Source organism: Herpailurus yagouaroundi, unplaced genomic scaffold (genome assembly GCF_014898765.1).
Source record: "Herpailurus yagouaroundi ecotype Mexico unplaced genomic scaffold, PumYag 28, whole genome shotgun sequence".
NCBI classification, from domain to species: Eukaryota; Metazoa; Chordata; class Mammalia; order Carnivora; family Felidae; genus Herpailurus; species Herpailurus yagouaroundi.
Genome location: NW_024412376.1, coordinates 4,704,967 through 4,726,676, shown reverse-complemented (window position 1 = coordinate 4,726,676; position 21,710 = coordinate 4,704,967). Strand labels below are relative to the sequence as shown.

The 21,710-nt window shown below is 36.5% G+C and overlaps 1 protein-coding gene and 1 long non-coding RNA gene across 3 annotated transcripts in view; both read right to left on the bottom strand.

Moving 5' to 3' along the window:
- Positions 1 to 7,329: 7,329 nt before the first annotated feature.
- Positions 7,330 to 8,224, bottom strand: LOC121036469 (uncharacterized). 2 transcript variants are annotated; one of them, XR_005793465.1, is made up of 2 exons: positions 8,064 to 8,224; positions 7,330 to 7,562 (listed from the first exon to the last, which is right to left on the bottom strand). It is a non-coding gene; the product is annotated as an uncharacterized LOC121036469 (long non-coding RNA). The 2 variants fall into 2 exon arrangements; XR_005793531.1 differs by having other exon boundaries at positions 8,110 to 8,224.
- Positions 8,225 to 8,430: 206 nt separating this feature from the next.
- LOC121039922 (disintegrin and metalloproteinase domain-containing protein 18-like) overlaps positions 8,431 to 21,710 on the bottom strand; it is a 162,896-nt gene continuing 149,616 nt past the window's right edge. The window contains exons 17-18 of the mRNA XM_040490381.1: positions 19,568 to 19,727; positions 8,431 to 8,613 (exon numbers count right to left, since the gene is read on the bottom strand). Coding sequence (XP_040346315.1) covers positions 8,568 to 8,613; positions 19,568 to 19,727 — 206 coding nt within the window. The 3' untranslated portion in view covers positions 8,431 to 8,567. The remainder of the gene's footprint in view (positions 8,614 to 19,567; positions 19,728 to 21,710) is intronic.

Here is a 21,710-nt window from a genome sequence, read left to right as displayed (position 1 = left end):
ACTAAGTGATGCATCAAACAGAACAATATCTGTATCATAGTAATTCCAGAAGAAGAAGAGAGAGAGAAAGGGGCTGAAGGTGTACTTGAACAAATCATAGCTGAGAACTTCCCTGATCTAGGGAAGGAAACAGGCATTGAAATCCAAGAGGCACAGAGAACTCCCTTCAGATGTAATTTGAATCGATCTTCTACATGACATATCATAGTGAAACAGGCAAAATACAAGGATAAAGAGAGAATTCTAAAAGTAGCTAGGGATAAATGGGCCCTATTTACAAATGTAGACACATAAGGGTAGTAGCAGACCTATCTACTGCAACATGGCAGGCCAGAAAGGAATGGCAGGAAATCTTCAATGTGATGAACAGGAAAAATATGCAACCGAGAATCCTTTATCCAGCAAGTCTGTCTGTCAGAAAAGGAGAGATAAAGGTTTTCCCAAACAAACAAAAACTGAAGGAATTCATCACCACTAAACCAGCCCTACAGGAGATCCTACGGGGGACTCTATGAGTGAAATGTTGCAAGGACCACAAAGTACCACACACATCACTACAAGCATGAAACCTACAGATAATACTCTAAACCCATATCTTTCAATAATAACATGAATGTACATGGACTAAATGCTCCAACCGAAAGACATAGGGTATCAGAATGGATAAAAAAACAAGACCCATCTATTTGCTGTCTACAAGAGACTCATTTTAGACCTGAGGACACCTTCAGATTGAAAGTGAGAGGATGGAGAACTATCTATCATGCTACTGGAAGTCAAAAGAAAGCTGGAGTAGCCATATTTATATCATACACACTAGACTTTAAATGAAAGGCTGTAACAAGAGATGAAGAAGGGCATTATATAATAATTACACGGTCTATCCATCAGGAAGAGCTAACAATAATAAATGTCTATGCGCCGAATACAGGAGCCCCCAAATATATACAACAATCCAAACATAAGCAACCTTATTGATAAGCATGTGGTAATTGCAGAGGACTTTAATATCCCACTTACAACAATAGATAGATCATCTAGACACAGGATCAATAAAGAAACAAGAGCCCTGAATGATACATTGGATCAGATGGGCTTGACAGATATATTTAGAACTCTGCATCCCAAAGCAACAGAATATACTTTCTTCTCCAGTGCACATGGAACATTCTCCAGGATAGATCACATACTGGGTCACAAAACAGCCCTTCATCAGTGTATAAGAATTGAAATCATACCATGCATGCTTTCGGACCACAATGCTATGAAACTTGAAATCAACCACAGGAAAAAGTCTGGAAAACCTCCAAAAGCATGGAGGTTAAAGAACACCCTCTAAAGAATGAATGGGTCAACCAGGAAATTAGAGAAGAAATTAAAAATCATATGGAAATAAATGAAAATGAAAATGAAAATACAACAATCCAAACGCTTTGGGATGCAGCAAAGGCAGTCCTGAGAGGAAAATACATTGCAATCCAGGCCTATCTCAAGAAACAAGAAAAATCCCAAATACAAAAATCTAACAGCACACCTAAAGGAAATAGTAGCAGAACACCAAAGACACCCCAAACCCAGCAGAAGAAGAGAAATAATAAAGATCAGAGCAGAAATAAAGAATATTACAAAAAAACTGTAGAGCAGATCAATGAAATCAAGAGTTGGTTTTTTGAAAAAATAAACAAAATTGATAAACCTCTAGCCAGGCTTCTCAAAAAGAAAAGGGAGATGACCCAAACAGATAAAATCATGAATGAAAAAGGATTTATTACAACCAATCCCTCAGAAATACACGGAATTATCAGGGAATACTAGAAAAAGTATATGCCAACAAACTGGACAACCTGGAAGAAATGGACAAATTCCTAAACATCCACACACTTCCAAAGAACTCAAATGGGAAGATATAGAAAATTTTAACAGACCCATAACCAGCGAAGAAATTGAATCAGTCATCAAAAATCTCCCAACAAATAAGAGTCCAGGACAGATGGCTTCCCTGGGGAATTCTACCAGACATTTAAAGCAGAGATAATACCTATTCTTCTCAAGCTTTTCCAAAAAATAGAAAGGGAAGGAAATTTCCAGACTCATTCTATGAAGCCAGCATTACTTTGATTCCCAAGCGAGACAGAGACCCATCAAAAAAAGAGAACTACAGGCCAATATCCCTGATGAATATGGATGCAAAAATTCTCAACAAAATACTAGCAAATTGAATGCAACAGCATATAAAAAGAATTATTCACCATGATCAAGTGGGATTCATTTCTGGGCTGCAGGGCTCGTTCAATATTCACAAATCAATCAATGTGATACATCACATTAATAAAAGAACTACATGATCCTGTGAATTGATGCAGAAAAGGCCTTTGACAAAATGCAGCATCCTTTCTTAATAAAAACCCTCGAGAAAGTTGGGATAGAAGGAACATACTTAAACATCATAAAAGCCATTTATGAAAAGCCCACCGCTAATATCATCCTCAATGGGGAAAAACCGAGAGCTTTCCCCCTGAGATCAGGAACACGACAGGGATGCCCACTCTCACTTCTGTTGTTTAACATAGGGTGGAAGTTCTAGCATCAGCAATCAGACAACAAAAGGTAATCAAATCATTAAAATTGGTAAAGATGAAGTCAACCATTCACTTTTTGCAGATGACATGATATTATACCTGGAAAACCAGATAGACTCCACCAAAAGTCTGCTAGAACTGATACATGAATTCAGCAAAGTCGCAGGATACAAAATCAATGTACAGAAATCAGTTGCATTCTTATACACTAATAATGAAGCAACAGAAAGACAAATAAAGAAACTGATCCCATTCACAATTGCATCAAGAATCATAAAATACCTAGTAATAAACCCAACCAAAGGTGTAAAAGATCTTTATGCTGAAAACTGTAGAGAGCTTATGAAGGAAATTGAAGAAGATACAAAGAAATGGAAAACATTTCATGCTCATGGATTGGAAGAATAAATATTGTTAAAATGTCAATACTACCCAAAGCAATCTACACATTCACTGCAGTCCCAATCAAAATTGCACCAGCATTCTTCTCGAAGCTAGAACAAGCAATCCTAAGATTTGTATGGAACCACAAAAGATCCCGAATAGCTTAAGTAATATTCAAGAAGACCAAAACAGGAGGCATCACAATCCCAGACTTTAGCCTCTACTACAAAGCTGTCATCATCAAGACAGCATGGTATTGGCACAAAAACAGACACATAGACCAATGCATTAGAATAGAGACTCCAGAGTTGGACTCACAAAAGTATGGCCAACTAATCCTTGACAAAGCAGGAAAGAATATCCAATGGTACAAAAGACAGTCTCTTTACCAAATGGTGCTGGGAGAACTGGACAGCAACATGCAGAAGGATGAAACTAGACCACTTTCTTACACCATTCACCAAAATAAACTCAAAATGGATGAAGGGCCTGAAAGTGAGACAGGAAACCATCAAAACCCTAGAGGAGAAAGCAAGAAAAAACATCTTTGACCTCAACCTCACCAATTTCTTACTCAACACATCTCCAAAAGCAAGGGAATTAAAAGCAAAAATGAACTATTGGGACCTTATCAAGATAAAAAGTTTCTGCACTGCAAAGGAAACAATCAACAAAACTAAAAGGCAACTGATGGAATGGGAAAAGATATTTGCAAATGACATATCGAATAAAGGGCTAGTATCCAAAATCTGTAAAGAACTCACTGAACTCCACACCCCAAAAAATAAATAATCCAGTGAGGAAATGAGTGGAAGATATGAATAGACACTTAAAATTTATTTTTAATGTTTATTTACTTCTTAGAGAGAGAGAGAGACAGAGCATGAGCAGGGAAGGGGCAGAGACAGATGGAGACACAGAATTCAAAGCAGGCTCTAGGCTCAAAGCTGTTAGCACAAGCCTGATGCGGGGCTTGAACTCACTAGCCATGAGATCATGACCTGGGCTGAAGTCTGATGCTTAACAGACTGAGCCACCCAGGTGCCCCAACTAGACACTTTTCTAAACACATCCAGATGGCCAAAAGACACATGAAAAGATGCTCAAAGTCAGTCCTCATCAGGGAAATACAAATCAAAACCTCACTGAGATACCACATCACTCCAGTCGGAGTGGCTAAAATGAACAAATCAGGAGAATATAGATGCTGGAGAGGATGTGAAGAAACAGGAACCCTCTTGCACTGTTGGTGGGAATGCAAACTGGTGCAGCCACTCTGGAAAAGAGTGTGGAGGTTCCTCAAAAAATTAAAAATAGATCTACCCTATGACCCAGCAATAGCACTGCTAGGAATTTACCCAAGGGATACAGGAGTGCTGATGCATAGGGGCGCTTGAACCCCAATGTTTATAGCAGCACTTTCAACAATAGCCAAAGTATGAAAAGAGCCTAAATGTCCATCAACTGATGAAGGGATAAAGAAATTGTGGTTTATATACACAACGGAATACTACTTGGCAATGAGAAAGAATGAAATATGGCCTTTTGCAGCATTATGGATGGAACTAGAAAGTATTATGCTAAGTGAAATGTCATACAGAGAAAGACAGATACCATATGTTTTCACTCTTAAAGTGGATCCTGAGAAACTTAACAGAAGACCGTGGAGGATGGGAAGGGGGAAAAAAAGAGAGGGAGGGAGGCAAACCATGAGACTCTTAAAAACTGAGAATAAATTGAGGGTTGATGGGGGTGGAAGGGAGGGTGGGTGATGGGTATTGAGGAGGGCACCTGTTGGAATGAGCACTGGGTGTTGTATGGAAACCAATTTGACAATAAATTTCATATTAAAGAAAAAAAGATTGTCCTTTCCTCATTGCATGGTCTTGCCACTTTCTCAATAATTTGATCATATATGTGAGAGTTTATACTCTATTTTCATCCATTCGTCCACATGTCTGTCAATACTATTTTTTATTTTTGTGGATTTGTAAATAGTTTTGAAATCAGGAAGTGTGAGTTCTCCAACTTTTCTCATCTTTTTTCAAGATTTTTTTGGCTATTTGGGATCCATTGAAATTCCACATGAATTTTAGGATATGTTTTCCTATTTCTCCAAAAATGTCACTTTGATTTTGATAGAAATTCCATTGAATCTGTAGACTTCTGTGGGTAGTATTTGCATCTTGTCAATCAATCCATGAACAAGGATGTCTAATCTTAACTTCTTTAAGCAATGTCTTATAGTTTTAATTAATCTTTGACCTCTTTGGTTGTTTATACATAAGTATTTTATTATTTTTTATGCTATTGTAAATAGAACTGTTTTCTTTTTGGATTTGTCATTGTTATGTATATAGAAATGTAGCTGATGTGTTGGGTGTTGATTTTGTATCCTGCTGAAATTTTGCTGAGATTTTTTTTTTGCTGAAATTTATTAGGTCTAACAATTTTGGGGGGCATCTTTAGGATTTGTATGTATAAGATGGTATTATCTTTGGACAGAGAAAATTTTTCTTTGTAATTTGGATGTCTCATTTCTTTTTCTTGCCTATTCTGTCTAGAACTTCCAGTACTTTATTGAAAAGAAGTGGCAAAATGGGCATCTTTGCCTCCTTCCTGATTTTAGAGGATTTCAGTCTCTTACTTTTTTTTTTTTTCAACGTTTATTTATTTTTGGGACAGAGAGAGACAGAGCATGAACAGGGGAGGGGCAGAGAGAGAGAGGGAGACACAGAATCAGAAACAGGCTCCAGGCTCTGAGCCATCAGCCCAGAGCCCGACGCGGGGCTCGAACTCCCAGACCGCGAGATCGTGACCTGGCTGAAGTCGGACGCTTAACCGACTGCGCCACCCAGGCGCCCCAGTCTCTTACTTTTGAGAATGATGTTAGCTACAGGTTTTCATATGTCTTTTATTATTTTAAGGTAGTTTCCTTCTGTACCTACATATTGTTTTTGTCACAAATTGGTGTGCATTTTGTCGAATGCTTTTTTGACATGATCACGTGGTTCTTTTCCTTTATTCTGTTACTGTGGTGTGCTGCATTGATTGCTTTTGTTTACCGAACTCCATGATGCATTTCATAGCTACGTCTGCTACTAACTCCATAGGAAACAAACCAATAACATATTTTTAGTATCCTTCCTTTATCCTATTGTTTGAGAATAAAAATGTATAGTTTTCCTTCTACATTCTGGATATCATATAACGGTTTCACCATGTATCATTACTCAAGACCAAAATCTGCGTTTCAACAATGTAATACACCTGCACCTTACTGGTTATAACAGAAATATATAAAAAATAAGTTCTTTGCATTATAGCTAAGCATTAAAGACTCACAATATACTGATAGGGTAGGCATGGTTCTACTTTGCTTATTTTATAATAAGGGAACTAAAGAGAGATGTTAGCTTTATTTTGATACATAGCTACTAAGTGATGGAGATTTGCAAGCATCACTCCCTTTAACACATTTCAACTTTTTCACCAGTATTTTACACACTTCTCTGTTTCAGTGCCCTGATATCTTTTGCTAACCTTTCTAATTAATACTAATTTGCATGTAAACTATCTCAGGCTTTCAACCTAAACATATAATCTGCAAAAAAAAAAAAAAAAAAAAAGCTGGTTTGTAGTTTACCTTTTAAACCTTATTCATTTTATATTTATTTAAAAATCATGTCACAAAATAATCATTACTCAAGTATTCCATATTTGTAAATTTGCCTACTTGCTAGGGTTTATAACCCCAAATCAATATTTATAGATCTCTCTTGATCATTTGAATTCATGCTCAAGGTAAAAAAAAAAAAATCAGTCACACCAAGGTTCACATTTTCATCTGAAGTTGAACAGATGACACTCTGCCTTATTATTTCAGCTCTCATACAGAGACGAGCAGAGGATAAAAAAAGTAGGGAGCAGTGCACTGTACCGCAAAAAGCTCAGGCTGTGGTGCCAAATGGAGCGTGTTTGAATCTCAACTCTGGCACCTATCAAGCAGCCCCATGTGAGTCATTTTTCACTTCTGAACCTCCTTTCCTTCTTTGAAATCTAAAGAAAATAGAATCTCTCAGGATGGGTTGTTTTTAAAATTTATGATCATATATATGTAATATATACACATTTACCCTAGAAGCAATGATTCAGTGGTAGCTAATTCAGTGCAGTGGGACTTTATGAAACAGCTACCACAATAATCAAATGTATTTGTATGATCCACTTGTATAAGAATATTTAAATTACACATTATTTTATAGCTAAAAGGTCCAGTAAAATGTACAGCCCTTTTGTGAGCCACAATTATGTTTACATACCACTTGGGAAATACTTACTAAAAATTAAATATCAAAACACTTGCTCTCATTCAATTATTGGAGCTCTTTAACAAAGTAAATATGAATACAAATAATTTTGTAAATGATTATGTATGAATTGATCTGGACTACTGATCTCATGTAGCCCAAAAAATAAAATACCCAGAAAATACAAAGAATTATTTCTTATTTGCATACATTTAAGAAACTTTGCCATCATCAGTGTTTGCCCCAGTCTTCCATGGCACTATAATTTGTAGAAGTGATATTTCAGGATCTGCAGTAAGGAAAACACCTGTAAGCATTCCCCAGTCTCTGCCAACTTCACTGGTCCTTCACTGGTCCTGCCACTTCACATCACTCTTTGAACTTCCACGAACTCATACATACATACATACACACACACACACACACACACACACACACACACACGCAGGCACGCTCCCACCACGGAATCAGACTTTGTGCATTCCAGAAGAGGCTACCTAGAAATGGGACGCGACCCTACCACCTTCCAGAGACACTTTGGGATTTACTGACCTCCGCCCCAATAGGTGAAGAAGAGCTGCTCTGGGGACCCCACCTCCCAGAAGCTGCTGGCCCCCTCCTCCAAGTGCAGGGTCTGGCACGTGAGGACAACTGTCCCAGTCCTGTTCTGAGCCCTCCCAGCAGCAGGCCCCGCAGGATCCTGACTCTAGGCGGGCTCTGACAGGACGCAGGGCTCCCCCCAGATGGGCACAGGGTTCTGGAGCAAGCTTCTGGAGCCCGCCACACCCACAGGCTCTGCGACAGGTGACCCTCTACGGAGCAGGTCCTACACTCACGATGGCCGGCGGAGGTCAGCCGGCCCAGGCCTGAGAGGATCAGCAGGACAGGCAGCATTGCGCGTCCTGCCGGGCTTGCCACGGTGATGGCGGTTGGCTGCGGAATGGCGGCCGCTCGCGCGCGGGGTTCTGAACTCCCTGCTGGCAGGGCGGGGTTGGGGGCGTGGTGGGGGGGGGCAGTGGGCTTGGGGGGCAGCGCGGGCGACGGGGAGATCCGGGAGGGGCACGTCGTTTATTCCCGCCCCGCCCCTTCTGCTGACCCGCACGCGCAGCCGCAGCCCCGGGAGCCTGCCCACTGGGCGCTGGAGGCAAGAGGCAAGCTGGCCTGGTGCCCACCTGGGCTTGGGTTTTATTTCCAGAACGAGAACCTCTGAAACGCATTTAGGGATTACGTAAGGGTCATAAAGTGAAGTTTTCTCCTCTGGAAATGGACCATCTGCTGGTGAAGTGCTTGGCTGTTACCAGTAGTCCACGTCATAGTTTTCTGGCACAACGACTGAATTACTGTAGTGAAGAAAAACAAAATGGAAATTCACAATATGGTTAGTAGCAGACAGTTGTCTGTTTTAACTGTGCCTACTGCGGAGTTCTATTTTAAGTCTCAGGTCAAAACACACACGTGCAAAGGAACACAAACACAAAATAATGAAAAATCAATTCTTTTATAGATAAGTTTGTTTCTTAGAAAACTAAGAAGTCCAAATAAAACACTAAACAAATGTAAATATGTGTTTATTATTTTAGTATTGATGTACAACTTAAGCATGAGGCAAAAGAATTGCAGCTATGAAATGACCAAAAAAACGAAATACATTTATTCAGTTTTGCACACCTTTGTTCCTTAGAAAAACCTATGTTTAGGAGACTAAGTGAATGTCTAAATGCAATTGTTTTTCCCCCAATCAATATGGAGTTCACACGTTGAAAGGCAATAGAGTTAATCTGGAAAGAACTTCCATCTCACGTTTTAATATACAGGTTGGTGACTTGCCTAATTTCAGTTTCTTTTTCAAAATTTATTTTCCATTGTAGCAAAATACAGCTAACATAAAAATTTACCATCTTAACCATATTTAAAGTGTATATATAGTTTATTGCTGCAAAGCATATTCACATTGTTGTGCAAATGTTACCACCAGCAATCACCAGAACTCTGTATCTTGCAAAACGGGAACTCTATATCCATTAAACAAGTCCCTATTTCCCCCTCCCCTAAACCCTGACAATGACAATTCTCATTTCTGTCTCTAGGAGTTTGACCTCTCCAGCTACCTCACATAAGTGGCCTCATACAGTATTTTTCTTTCGTGACTGGCTTATTTTATTCAGCATAATGGCTTCATTATGTTCCTGTTGTAGCATATTACAGAAGTTCTTTCCTTTAAAATTTTTTTTTTTTCAACGTTTATTTATTTTTGGGACAGAGAGAGACAGAGCATGAACGGGGGAGGGGCAGAGAGAGAGGGAGACACAGAATCAGAAACAGGCTCCAGGTTCCGAGCCATCAGCCCAGAGCCCAACACGGGGCTCGAACTCACGGACACTAGATCGTGACCTGGCTGAAGTCGGACGCTTAACCGACTGCGCCACCCAGGAGCCCCAGTTCTTTCCTTTTAAAAGCTGAATAATATTCCATTGTATGTACATACCACATTTTGTGTATCTGTTTATCTGTCATGGACACTTGGGTTGCTTCCACCTTTTTGCTACTGTGAATAATGCTGCAATGAAATTGGCATACAGATATCTCTTCTGGATCCCACTCTCAATTATTTGGATATCTACTCAGCATATCAACAGAGTAAAAAGCAACCCCCCCCGAAATGGGAGAAAATATTTGGAAATCATATATCTGATAGGGGATTAATATCTAGACTATACAGAGAACTCCTGAGATTCAACAACAAAAACAAACACCTGATTAAGAAATGGCCAAAGGACTTGAATAGACATTTCTTCAGGTAAGATACAGAATTGGCCTATAAGCACATGAAAAGATGCTCAAATCACTAATCATCAGGGAAATGCAAATAAAACCCACAAAGAACTACACTCACATCCCTCAGAATGGCTACTATCAAAAATGAGGAAATAAGTGTTACGGAGGATATGAAGAAATCAGACCACTTGTACATTATTGGTGAGGATGTAAAATGGCACAGCCTCTGTAAAAGTTCTTAAAAATAAAGTAGAATTACCTAATTTCATTTTCATAAGAGTTTTTACAAGACATTCTTAAATTTTCCTTACATGAAACTTGTGTTTTTATACCTTAAAATCAATACCTGTAGACAAATTCAAACACTGAATGCTTTTCCTGTTTGTAAACATAAACACAAACATAGATAAAAATGGTTTTTTAAAAAGTTTAATTCCCATACTTCTTTCTAAATATTTGTTTCAGTAGCAATTAATATAATATGTAATTCTAAAATAGACATGTCTATTTATTTTACTAAAATATTTGCTTCTTAACCATGTGGTTTTGGGGGGATTGATATAAGTATATAAAATACTCGAAGGGGCGCCTGGGTGGCTCAGTCGTTTAAGCACCCAACTCTTGATTTTGACTCAAGTTACGATCTCACGGTTAGTGAGTTTGAGGCCTGCGTCCAGCTCTGTGCTGAGTGTGGAGCTTGCCTGGAATTCTCTCTTTCTCTCTCTCTCTGCCCCTTGCCTGTTAGTGCTCTCTCTCAAAATAAATAAAACATTAAAAAATACTTGAATATTTATAAATAATAATGCTTATGTAATAATTTTATTAATTAACAATTATTGATATAATTATGTTATTATATTGATGATAATATAATAATTACTAATAATGTAATTACTAATTGTGAATATTTGGATATATAAATATAAATATTTGAATACATAGTATAAGCCAAGCAGTATGCCTGTGTTATCAAAATATAAAGAATATCATCCATGTATCCAAACAGGTCAAAGACTAACAGGAAACCAGATATGCATAAGAAATTCATTGTTAGCATAATATACAATGTTCTCCTGGAATGTTGCTAGTTTGTTTTCTCCACATATATTAAATGTAGCTACAGAAAGGATGTCACATGTGAGATTTGAACCATAATTGGATGAGTGAATGACTTGTATTGAGCCAGTAAATGTTCTCCTAAGAATAATATTAAATAATCCAAAAACTTTAAGTGTGGATGAATGATATTTTGTTTCAGAAAAGTAACTTATAATAGTCCTGGAGATGGTGAGATAGAAATGATGAGGACTGGAGACAGCATATCCAGTTATTAGTGTTTTCCATAGTTTAGGCCAGAAATGTCAACATCCTCACAGCTAAACCCTGAGGTGGAAAAATATAAATATGAGAGGTGTTTTGGAAACATAATTAAAAATAGTTGGGGCACCTGGGTGGCTCAGTCGGTTGAGCGTCCGACTTCAGCTCAGGTCATGATCTCATGGTCTGTGAGTTCAAGCCCAGCATCAGGCTCTGTGCTGACAGCTCAGAGCCTGGAGCCTGCCTCAGATTCTGTGTCTCCCTCTCTCTCTGCCCCTCCCCTGCTCATGCTCTGTCTCAAAAATAAATAAAAAATATTAAAAAAAATAAAAATTAAAATTAAAAATAGTATCTCTGTCAACCCACTAAAAATCCTCTTCACAAATGTAGAAAGGAACAAGACAATTTTATTGTTGAATAAGTGTTAGACCTGACTGTGTTGGGCTAAAGGGATTGTAAAGATAGAACGAAATCTCACCCTTTTATATAACCAGGCAGATGTAGTCCATGTCACACATGTTAACTGTCTTTATCCAAAATACAAATAAAACTTTCAATTTCTTTAGGATAACCAGGAAGTTGCAGCTTGGAACTAGACATCAAGGTTAAACTCCCAAGGAGCCAGGAAGATAGGAAGCTATCTTCCTTAATGTTTATGTTTGTAATAGATAGATGCCTACAAAGTCCTTAAGGAAAATATTCCTGGAGTGTAAAGTTGACAAATTTTATTTAGTTTTCAAAAAGAATTACATATGTCCCAAAGAGACAGAGAAAGGATTAACAATTCCACGTTTTCTAAAGGAAATAATCTAAGAAAAGGGTGTGTGTGTGTGGGGGGGTACTTCCTTTCATGTGTGGTGCCAGGGAAAATTGTTGTTTTGTTTCATAAATTTGTATTTACCTTTACAATATATAGGGAGCCAAATAGGTGCACTGACTAATTTGATATGAAGCTTGTTAAATTGTTAAAGTGACTAGGCAACTGAGATGATAGTGCCACCAATTTTAGGAGAGGCAGATTTGTACAGTAGTTGGGAGATAATCAGTTGGGTTGAAGATTTGTTGAATTTGAGGTCTTTGTGGATGAACAAGGGGATTTTCCATAGTTTAGGCCAGAAATGGCAAGTCCTTACAGCTAAACTAAGGATCTAGATGAGTCTGCATCCTTATAATTTGAGTTGAACATCTAAAAAGGCAATTTGAAGGAAAGAGAGTGAATCAGTCAATCTAAGAAACATATAGAGAAAAAGTGGATGTCCAAAAGGAATTTGTGGATCATACAGATAATTTCAGTGACTAAGGGAACAGAAAGAAAGAAAATGAAACTGATAAAGAATGAAAAGTACAGCAAGTTAGGAATTAGAAGAAGTTAACATTATGGTGATTTTGTTAAATAGTTTTCTTGAATTTGTTGAGCTGATCGTTTAAATATCCAGTCTACTATGGTAAATTATTGATTGAACCTTGTGTTCCCTGGATAAATCACATTTGGTCATGATATGTTATTCTTTTTTTTTTTTTTTAGTTTATTTATTTATTTTGAGAAAGAAAGTGTGAGCAGGGGAGGGGGAGAGAGAGGGAGAGAGAGAGAGAGAGAGGAAAAAGAGAGAGAGAGAGAGAGAGAGAGAGAGAGAGAGAGAGAAGGAATCCCAAGGAGCCAAGGAGGCTCCTCACTGCCAGCACAGAGCTCCACAGGGAGCTCAAACTCAGGAAGCATGAGATCATGACCTAAGCTGAAACCAAGAGTTGGATGCATAAGCAACTGCGCTACCCAGGTGCCCTGTTATTCTTTTTTATATAACATTGGATTCATTTTGAGGGATACAAATTGATGTGTATTTTTCTTGTGTTATTTATTTGTCGCTTGTATCAAGGTAATAGTATCTTCTTAGAAGGAGTCTGGAAGTGTGCTAAAATATGTGGGAGATTTTGTATAACATTGGTATTATTTGTTCTTTTAATGTTTGGCATAATTTACCAGTGGAGCTATCTGGGTTGGAAACTATAGATAGATTTTCAACTGCAAATTCAGTTTATTTATGGATAGAAGCCTGTTCAGGTTCTCCGTTTCTTACATTTGTTTGTCTTGCTTTGATATTTAGATTTTCTTTCAACTTAAAAAAATGTTTTTAATGTTTTATTATTTGTTTTTGAGAGGCGGGGAGGGGCAAAGAGAGAGGAAGACACAGAATCCAAAGAAACCACAGGATCCAAATTCCAGTTAGTTAACATATAGTGCAATGTCAGTTTCAGGTGTAGAAATCAGTGGTTTATCACTTACATACAGCACCCAATGCTCATCCCAACAAGTGCCCTCCTTAATGCTTATAACCCATTTAGGCCATCCCCCTGCCCGCCTCCCCTCCAGCAACACTCAATTTGTTCTCTAAAGTTAAGAGTCTTTTTTATGGTTTGCTTCTCTTCCCGTCCCCCCCACCCCCTCCCCAGTCTGTCTCCTACCATGTTGATCTGTTTTGTTTCTTTTGTTCCTGGAGAAGAAATGACACCTCTCCCAGTTGCTCTCCAAGAAGGGGGAACTGTGTCTCTCTGTGTGTCCAAGGGGATCCTCAGATTTTGCCTTCTGTTCCCGGGCCATATGCTCTCCTTCTTCATAGGATCACTGCAGCACTTTCAAGCCTCCATACAAGTCATGCCAGGACCTCTAAAATTCCAGCCATTGAGCCTTGCTGAATTTAAAAACTCAGGACTATCAGCCCCACTCCTTTTCCCAGGCAATGGCTTTGGGGAATTGTTTTCTTTGTATGATCCCCTTTGTTTTCCTATTTCTTTCTCTTTCTCTTGCCTCTCTTCATGACCAGTGCTCCCTCCCCTTAGCATCACCCACTATCCATTTCTCCCACAAATCACGACTCCACACCTCCTACCTTCCATGATGTGTTTGGCCTCTTCTCTCCATCTAGTTGTGAAGTCTGTTCTGTCAGTCCTCAGATGGATTTCTTGGGTGTTCAGAATTATTTGATATTTATCTAGCTGTGTTTGAGGGAGAAGGCAAGCGTAGGGTCCTACTATGACTCCAGCATCTTAATTCCTCCCCATTTCTTTTTGAATAAGCTTCAATAGTTCAGTCTTTCAGGAATTTGTCCATTTCATTTAGGTTGTCAGACTGTTTAGTATTAACACTTTTACAATATTTCCTCAGTATTTTTTCATTGTCTATAGCATCAGTAATGAGGGTTCTTCTCTCATTCTAGATACTGGTATTGTTGTTGTCCACTGTCTCTTTATTCTTACCAGTGTGGCTACACAGTTAGTACTTTTCCAAAAAGATCTTTCCCAGAACATAGTTTTTTGTTTCACTGGTTTCATTGTTTCCCTGTTTTCTATTTTGTTATTGCTGTTTTCTAAATTTCATAATTTCATTTCCCTTTTATATGGGGTTGAATTTGTTCCTCTTTGTATACTTTTTTTGTGTGGGAGCTAATGTAGTTGATTTAAAATTTCTTGCCTTTCTGATATAAACTATTAATAATATAACTTTTCCCCAAAGTACTGCTATCTATCTATCTGACAAATTTTATCATGTATTTTTATTTTCAATTAGTGTTCAAATATGTTCTAATTTTTCTGTTTATTTTTTTTCTTTGATCAGTGAATTACTGAAAAATATGTGGCATACTTTCCCAAACATTTTTGTATAATTCTATTTGTTCAGAGTACATATTTCACATGATCTGAATCTGTTTGAATTTGTTACTTTTTCAAGGCACACTTTAGGGCTAACTTGTTAAATGTTTCAGGTGCATTTGAAACAAATGTGATTTCTGATGTTGTAGTGAGGTCTTCTAAAAGGTCATGCTGCTAATTAGTGTTTTTCAATTCTTTTGTATTCTTACTGTTTTTCAGTCTGCTTATATTGAGAGAGAGATGTTGAAACTTCGAATTATATTTGTGACTTTTTCTCTTATGCAGCTCATAATAGAGTTTCAAATATATAAAGCAAAGTCTGTTAGAACTGAAGGAATTATATGTGCTCTTAAAGACTATTCTTTTATTATGATTATAATGATCAAGTTATACTCTTGTTATAATATTTCTTCTTCAGACTATGTTGGCTGACATAAATATAGCCACTTTAGCTTCCTTTTGGTTAGTGTTAGCATGTAGATATTTTACTTGTAACACATTTGTTTCTTTAGATTGAATGTGGATTTCTTGCTGAGAGCATATATTTATCTTGATTCTTATCCAATTTTACATTTTCTGTTATTTAAAACATTTTTTTAGTTTACTTATTTATTTTTGAGAGAGAGAGAAATAGAGAGCACAAGCGGGGGAGGGGCAGACAGAAGGACAGACAGAATCCCAAGCAGGCTCTGCACCATCAGCACCGAGCCCAATGTGGGACTTGAACTCATGAACAGTGAGATCATGACCTGAGCCAAGATTGAATTGGACCAAGCTTAACCACTGTGCCACCCAGGTGCCCCACATTTTCTGTTTTTTAGGGCTTTTTTAATTGGCTATATATTATCGTTGTCATTCTTTTTATCCTCTTTTCTACATTCTTAGGAATCATTTAATAGGCTTTTGGGGGGGGCAAATGTTAATTTTGCTTAATTTTTTGAAATACTTATAGATTTATAGGAAGTTTAAATTTTTTTACTGGGAGATTTAATGTGTGTATACACAAGGATAAAAAGGTATCCTTCACTTGGTTTCTCCTGATGGTAAAATCTTGCATGATAATATTACATTATCAAAGCCAGGAAATCGACATTGGTATATTCCACAGAGTTAATTTAGATTTTATAATTTTTTACATGCAATGACTTGTGTTTATATGTGTATTAATGTTTTCTATCTTATTACATGTATAAATTAGTGTGTCCAACACCAACATCAACATATAGAATTGTTCCATCACCACAAAAAGCCATACAATCCCTACTTGGTACACCTACCTGCGTTACTCCCAATTCCTAATCCCTGGCAACCACTAATCTGGTCTGCATTACTATAACTGTAATGCAAGTACCTTATATAAATGGTATTGTATGGTAGCTCTTGAACTTTGTTTTTTTCTCTCATGTAATTTCCTTAGATCCATCAAAATTGCATTATGTATTAATAATTAATTTCTTGCTATTCCTGAGTAGCTTCCTCAGTATGAATATTCCACAGTTTGTTAAACCAGGCATCCATCAAAAGATCAATTGGATAATTTTTACCCAATTTTATCAATTGGATAACTAAAAATTATAACATTGCTATGGATGTTCAATGCACATACATTTTGCATAAATGTAAAAGTCCTCTCTAGGGTAAATACCCAAGGGTGAAATTATTGGGTTGTATGATAAAGCTGACAAATTGTAGTCATAGTAGCTATATGGTTTTGCATTTCCTCCAGCAATGTACAAGTGATCCAATTTTCTGTATCCTCATCAGTAGTTACTATATTAATATTTTTATCTTAATCAATCTATTGGGGGAAGTGTGATATTATCTCATTGTTGTTTTAATAATTACCCAAGTAACTAATCATGTTAAGTATAACTTAATACGCTTGCTTGCCATCTGTACATACTCTTTAGTCCATTCTCTGCTCACATCTTTGTCTTTTTTTAACCTCACATTTTTTCAACTGTTGGTGAACTTTTAAAATATAGATATAAAGTCTTTGTGGGATATATGGTTTGCAAATACATTCTATCAGACTGAAGCCTGTATTTTTACCTTTTTAACAGGATATTTTTCAGATCAAATACATTTAATTTGTATCACATACAAATTTTTCTTATGGATCATGATTTGTTCTCATATGAATGAATTTTTGATCTTGTCCTACATCTGTAGAGTTTTTTATGTATTCATTATAAAGTTGAATAATTTATTAAATTTATGTCTACGATCCAATTTTTGACCTTCTATTTTTAAGTAGTTTCATATTCATAGCAAGTTGCAAAGACATGTACAGAAAGCTTTCATGTACCCCTTACTCAGCATTTCCCATGATAACATTTTGCCTAACTATACTATAATATGAAAAGGTAATTTACATTAACACAACTTACAGAGATTGCTCAGATTGCACAATTTAGACATGCATGCATATGTGTGTATGTTTATGTCCAGGTAGTTCTATGCAACTTGATCACATGTGTAGTTTCATGTAATTATAGCCACATCAAGATACAGAACTGTACCATCAACAAAAGCTTTTGTTGCTACTCTTTAACGGACTTACCCACTCTCTCCGTTATCCCTATCTCTTGGCAACTACTAATCTATCCTCAAAAACTGTCATTTTTAATATGGCAAGAATTTTATATAATTGGAATCATAGTGTATCTAACCTTTTGAAAAGGGCTTTGTTTCACTTAGCATAATTCCCTTTAGTGTTCTCAAAATTGTTTGTTTTCTTTTATTACTGTATAGTGTGTGGAGGTATGGGTTTCCCACAGGTTGTATAATGATTTATTCATTGAATGACCTTAATTTCCAGATTGGGGGTATTCTGTATTATGGTGTTATGAACATTTGTGTTCAAGTTTGTGTGAGAGAATGATTTTCATTTCTCAGATATAAATCTCCAAGAGTGAAATTATTGGATTGGTAGCTCTCTCAAGGTAAGTGATTTATTGGGAACAGAAAGTGAAGAAGTCCAACCCTAAGGACACTGTCATACACTATGGAGATTATGTTGGTAAACAATTAATATAAGGCTGGAAGCTATTGAGAACAAGCTAAATTACAGATCATCTAAAATTTTAACAGAGAGAACCAGGAAAAGAGACAGCTAAGTAACGTCCCTTTGGGTTCAGAAAGAAACAAGCCTCAAAGACTACTCTTGCAAAGGCAATTGGATCTAATTGGATCAGACAATAGGGCAATTTGTACCATCACCATTAGCCTTTTATGTGATGAAAAATCTTTTGATATTTTTTTGAATATATTCCTATGATACATGTTGAGGATAGAAATACACAATACTTTAAGCTACTAATTCTCTAATTACTCTATAAACTCAGTAAGAATCGAGAGAGGATATTCATGTCCAAATAAAAAAAAAGCATTAGTAAACTATATATACGTGTATAAACAACTCCTGTAAAAGATAAAATATAAGCAAATAGGGAAAAGAGGCCAAATGACATGAAAGTAATTTCTATGTAGAAAAAAATGGTGCAGCCCAGATGAAAATAAAGATTTTCAGCCTCACTAATAAAATTAAAAAAATATATAAGAAACACAATATTAGACACAATTACCATCTCCTATCTCACATACAGAAAGGGAGGCAAACCATAACAGACTCTTAAAGACAGAGAACTGAGGGTTGCTTGAGGCGAGATGGATAGGGGGATGGGCTAAATGGGTGAGGAGCATTAAGGAGGGCAGTTGTGGAGATGAGCACTGGGTGTTACATGTTAAGTGATAAATCACTGGGTTCTACTCCTGAAACCAATACTATAATGTATGTTAACTAACTTGAATTTAAATAAATAAATCAAAAAAGGAAAAAAAAAGAAAGAAAGCTGGGATGTACAAGAGACTTTAAAACAAAGACTGCAATAAAGACAAAGAAAGGCGTTATGTAATGACAAAGGGGTCAATCCAAACAAGATATATGCACCTAAATATAGAAAGCAAATATTAACAGATCTACAGGGAGATAGAGCGGTACAGTTGTAGTAGGGGACTTAAATTAACCACTGACATCAAGGGAGAGGTCATCCACTAGAAAAACCATTAATTAATTAAAATTTTTGAGAAACCCAAAACTGGATAGTTTTACTGGTGATAAATTTCATCAGAAGAGAAGAAGGACAAAAATAAGAATAGCATGTAGAAATTAATAAGAAATGGTATCTAATTTCTAAGGAATTCTGAAGGGATTTTTTTCACAGGATTTGAAACTACTGAAGAGAAATATTTTGAGGTTCAGGAATTAATGAAAGTTTGAACACAACACCTAAATACTGTAAATATTCTTTGGGAAAACAGTTCTAGAACAGCCAAAATTTGGACTTGCTGCAGTATGCTAAAAACAATCTATTGGAAAACAAATTATAAAAATGCCTTTTACATTAGATTAAAAATAATGCATAATTAGAAATGAATATAACTAATGAATATAAGGAATGAATATAACTTAAGAATACTATATAATGGATTTATTTCACTGGTCAATGAGCAGTACAATTTAAGATCATAAATTATTTGCATAGTCATATTTACCCTTCATATTCTGCATTTTGTCTGTTGCATGATTTTCTCATTTCATTTCGTTTCATGATCATAATGGTGAAAATTATGATAAAGGGAAGAACAATGTAGAAACTCAGAATAAGCCAGTTGTTTTGCTGTTCATTGTAGCCTTCTTCAATAAAAATTATATCTAAAAATGAAATAGAAATCAGTAGATATTCACTGAATATTAAAAAAACATGTTTCTTTCACTTTAATTATTTTGTATATAATATTTATGTAAATGATTGAAATTTTAATACATTGCAAACTCTTATGGGGAAAATAAAAGGACATTTAAGTTCATAACCCTAAACAGTGATGGAGCTTTTGTCAGATTTCTTGTCTTTTATGCATATTTTTAATTATTATGTTAACTGTGTACATGTTTTGAGTACTGCTTACTACATTTGGCATATTTATGACATCAATATTTTTTTAAAAAGTAATACAGTAATAGAATTTAATTTAAAAATTAGGAAGGATAAGTCAGTGAGAGAAAGAAAAATATCATATGATTTCACTCATATCTGGAATTTAGGAAACAAAAGAGATGAACTTATGGGAAGGTGAAAAAGGAGAGAGAGGGAAGTAAACCATGAGAAACTCTTAACAATAGAGAAAAGTGAGGGTTGATGGGGGGAGGTGGGTGGAGGATGGACTCAATAGGCTATGGGTACTAAGGAAGGCACTTTTTATGATAAGCCCTGGGTGTAATATGTAACTGATGAATCACTGAGTTCTACTCCTGGAATTAATATTACACTATATATTAACTAACTGGAATTTAAATAAAATTTTTGGGAAAAAAGACTCACCTAGATCATAAATGTTGCAAATAAAAGAATTTTATTATAGCAGTTTTGTGATAGAAAAAGAGAAATAGCAAAAAGTTCCATCAACAGGACAAGGGCTAAATTAAGTTATGAGATATCCATACAATGTGATACCGTGTCACTACTAAAAAGAATGAGATAGACTTTGATAAATTCAATGATATAGGGAATGAACAACTCAAGTAGAATATATATTTTAGGATCTCCTTTTTTGTAAAAATAAAAACTAACCAAATGAGTGATTGAGTGATGCATGGATGAATTGATAGATGGAGAGCTATCTCAAAACATATCCTGCCAGAATCCAAGAGAATCCTCAATAATTTCTAATCAATATTTCTTTCCAAAGTTTACAAGTATCTTGATTTCTTCTATTATTATTTAGTGAATTTTTACTGGAGTATAACATAAAAACAGAAATTGATGCGTGCCATGATTATACAGCTCAAAGAATTTTCTAAATTAAACACAACCATATAGTCAACACCAAATCCAGGGCTCAGGATATTATGAGTACCTCAGAACACTCAACCTGATTTTTTCCAGTAATTATCCTTCCAAAAGAGAAATACTACATGAATCAATTTTTGACAGATTTTAAACCTATGTGAATAGAATTATATTGTATGTACTTTTTCTTTTTTTTAATTTAATTTTTTATTTAAAAAAATTTACATCTAAATTAGTTAGCATATAGTGCAACAATGATTTCAGGAGTAGATTCATTAATGCCTCTTACCTATTTAGCCCATCCCCCCTCCCACAACCGCTCCAGTAATCCTCAGTTTGTTCTCCATATTTATGAGTCTTTTCTGCTTTGTCCCCCTCCCTGTTTTTATATTATTTTTATTTCCCTTCCTTTATGTTCATCTATTGTGTCTCTTAAAGTCCTCGTATGAGTGAAGTCATATGATTTTTGTCTTTCTCTGACTGACTAATTTCACTTAGCATAATACCCTCCAGTTCCATCCATGTAGTTCAAATGACAAGATTTCATTCTTTTTGATTGCCGAGTAATACTCCATTAAATATATATATATATAGGAAGATGGCGGCGTAGGAGGATGCTAGGCTCACCGCGCGTCCTACTGATCACTTAGATTCCACCTACACCTGCCTAAATAACCCAGAAAACCACCAGAGGATTAGCAGAACGGAGTCGCCGGAGCCAAGCGCAGACGAGAGGCCCACGGAAGAGGGTAGGAAGGGCGGCGAGGCGGTGCGCGCTCCACGGACTGGCGGGAGGGAGCCGGGGCGGAGGGGCGGCTCGCCGGCCAAGCAGAGCCCCCGAGTCTGGC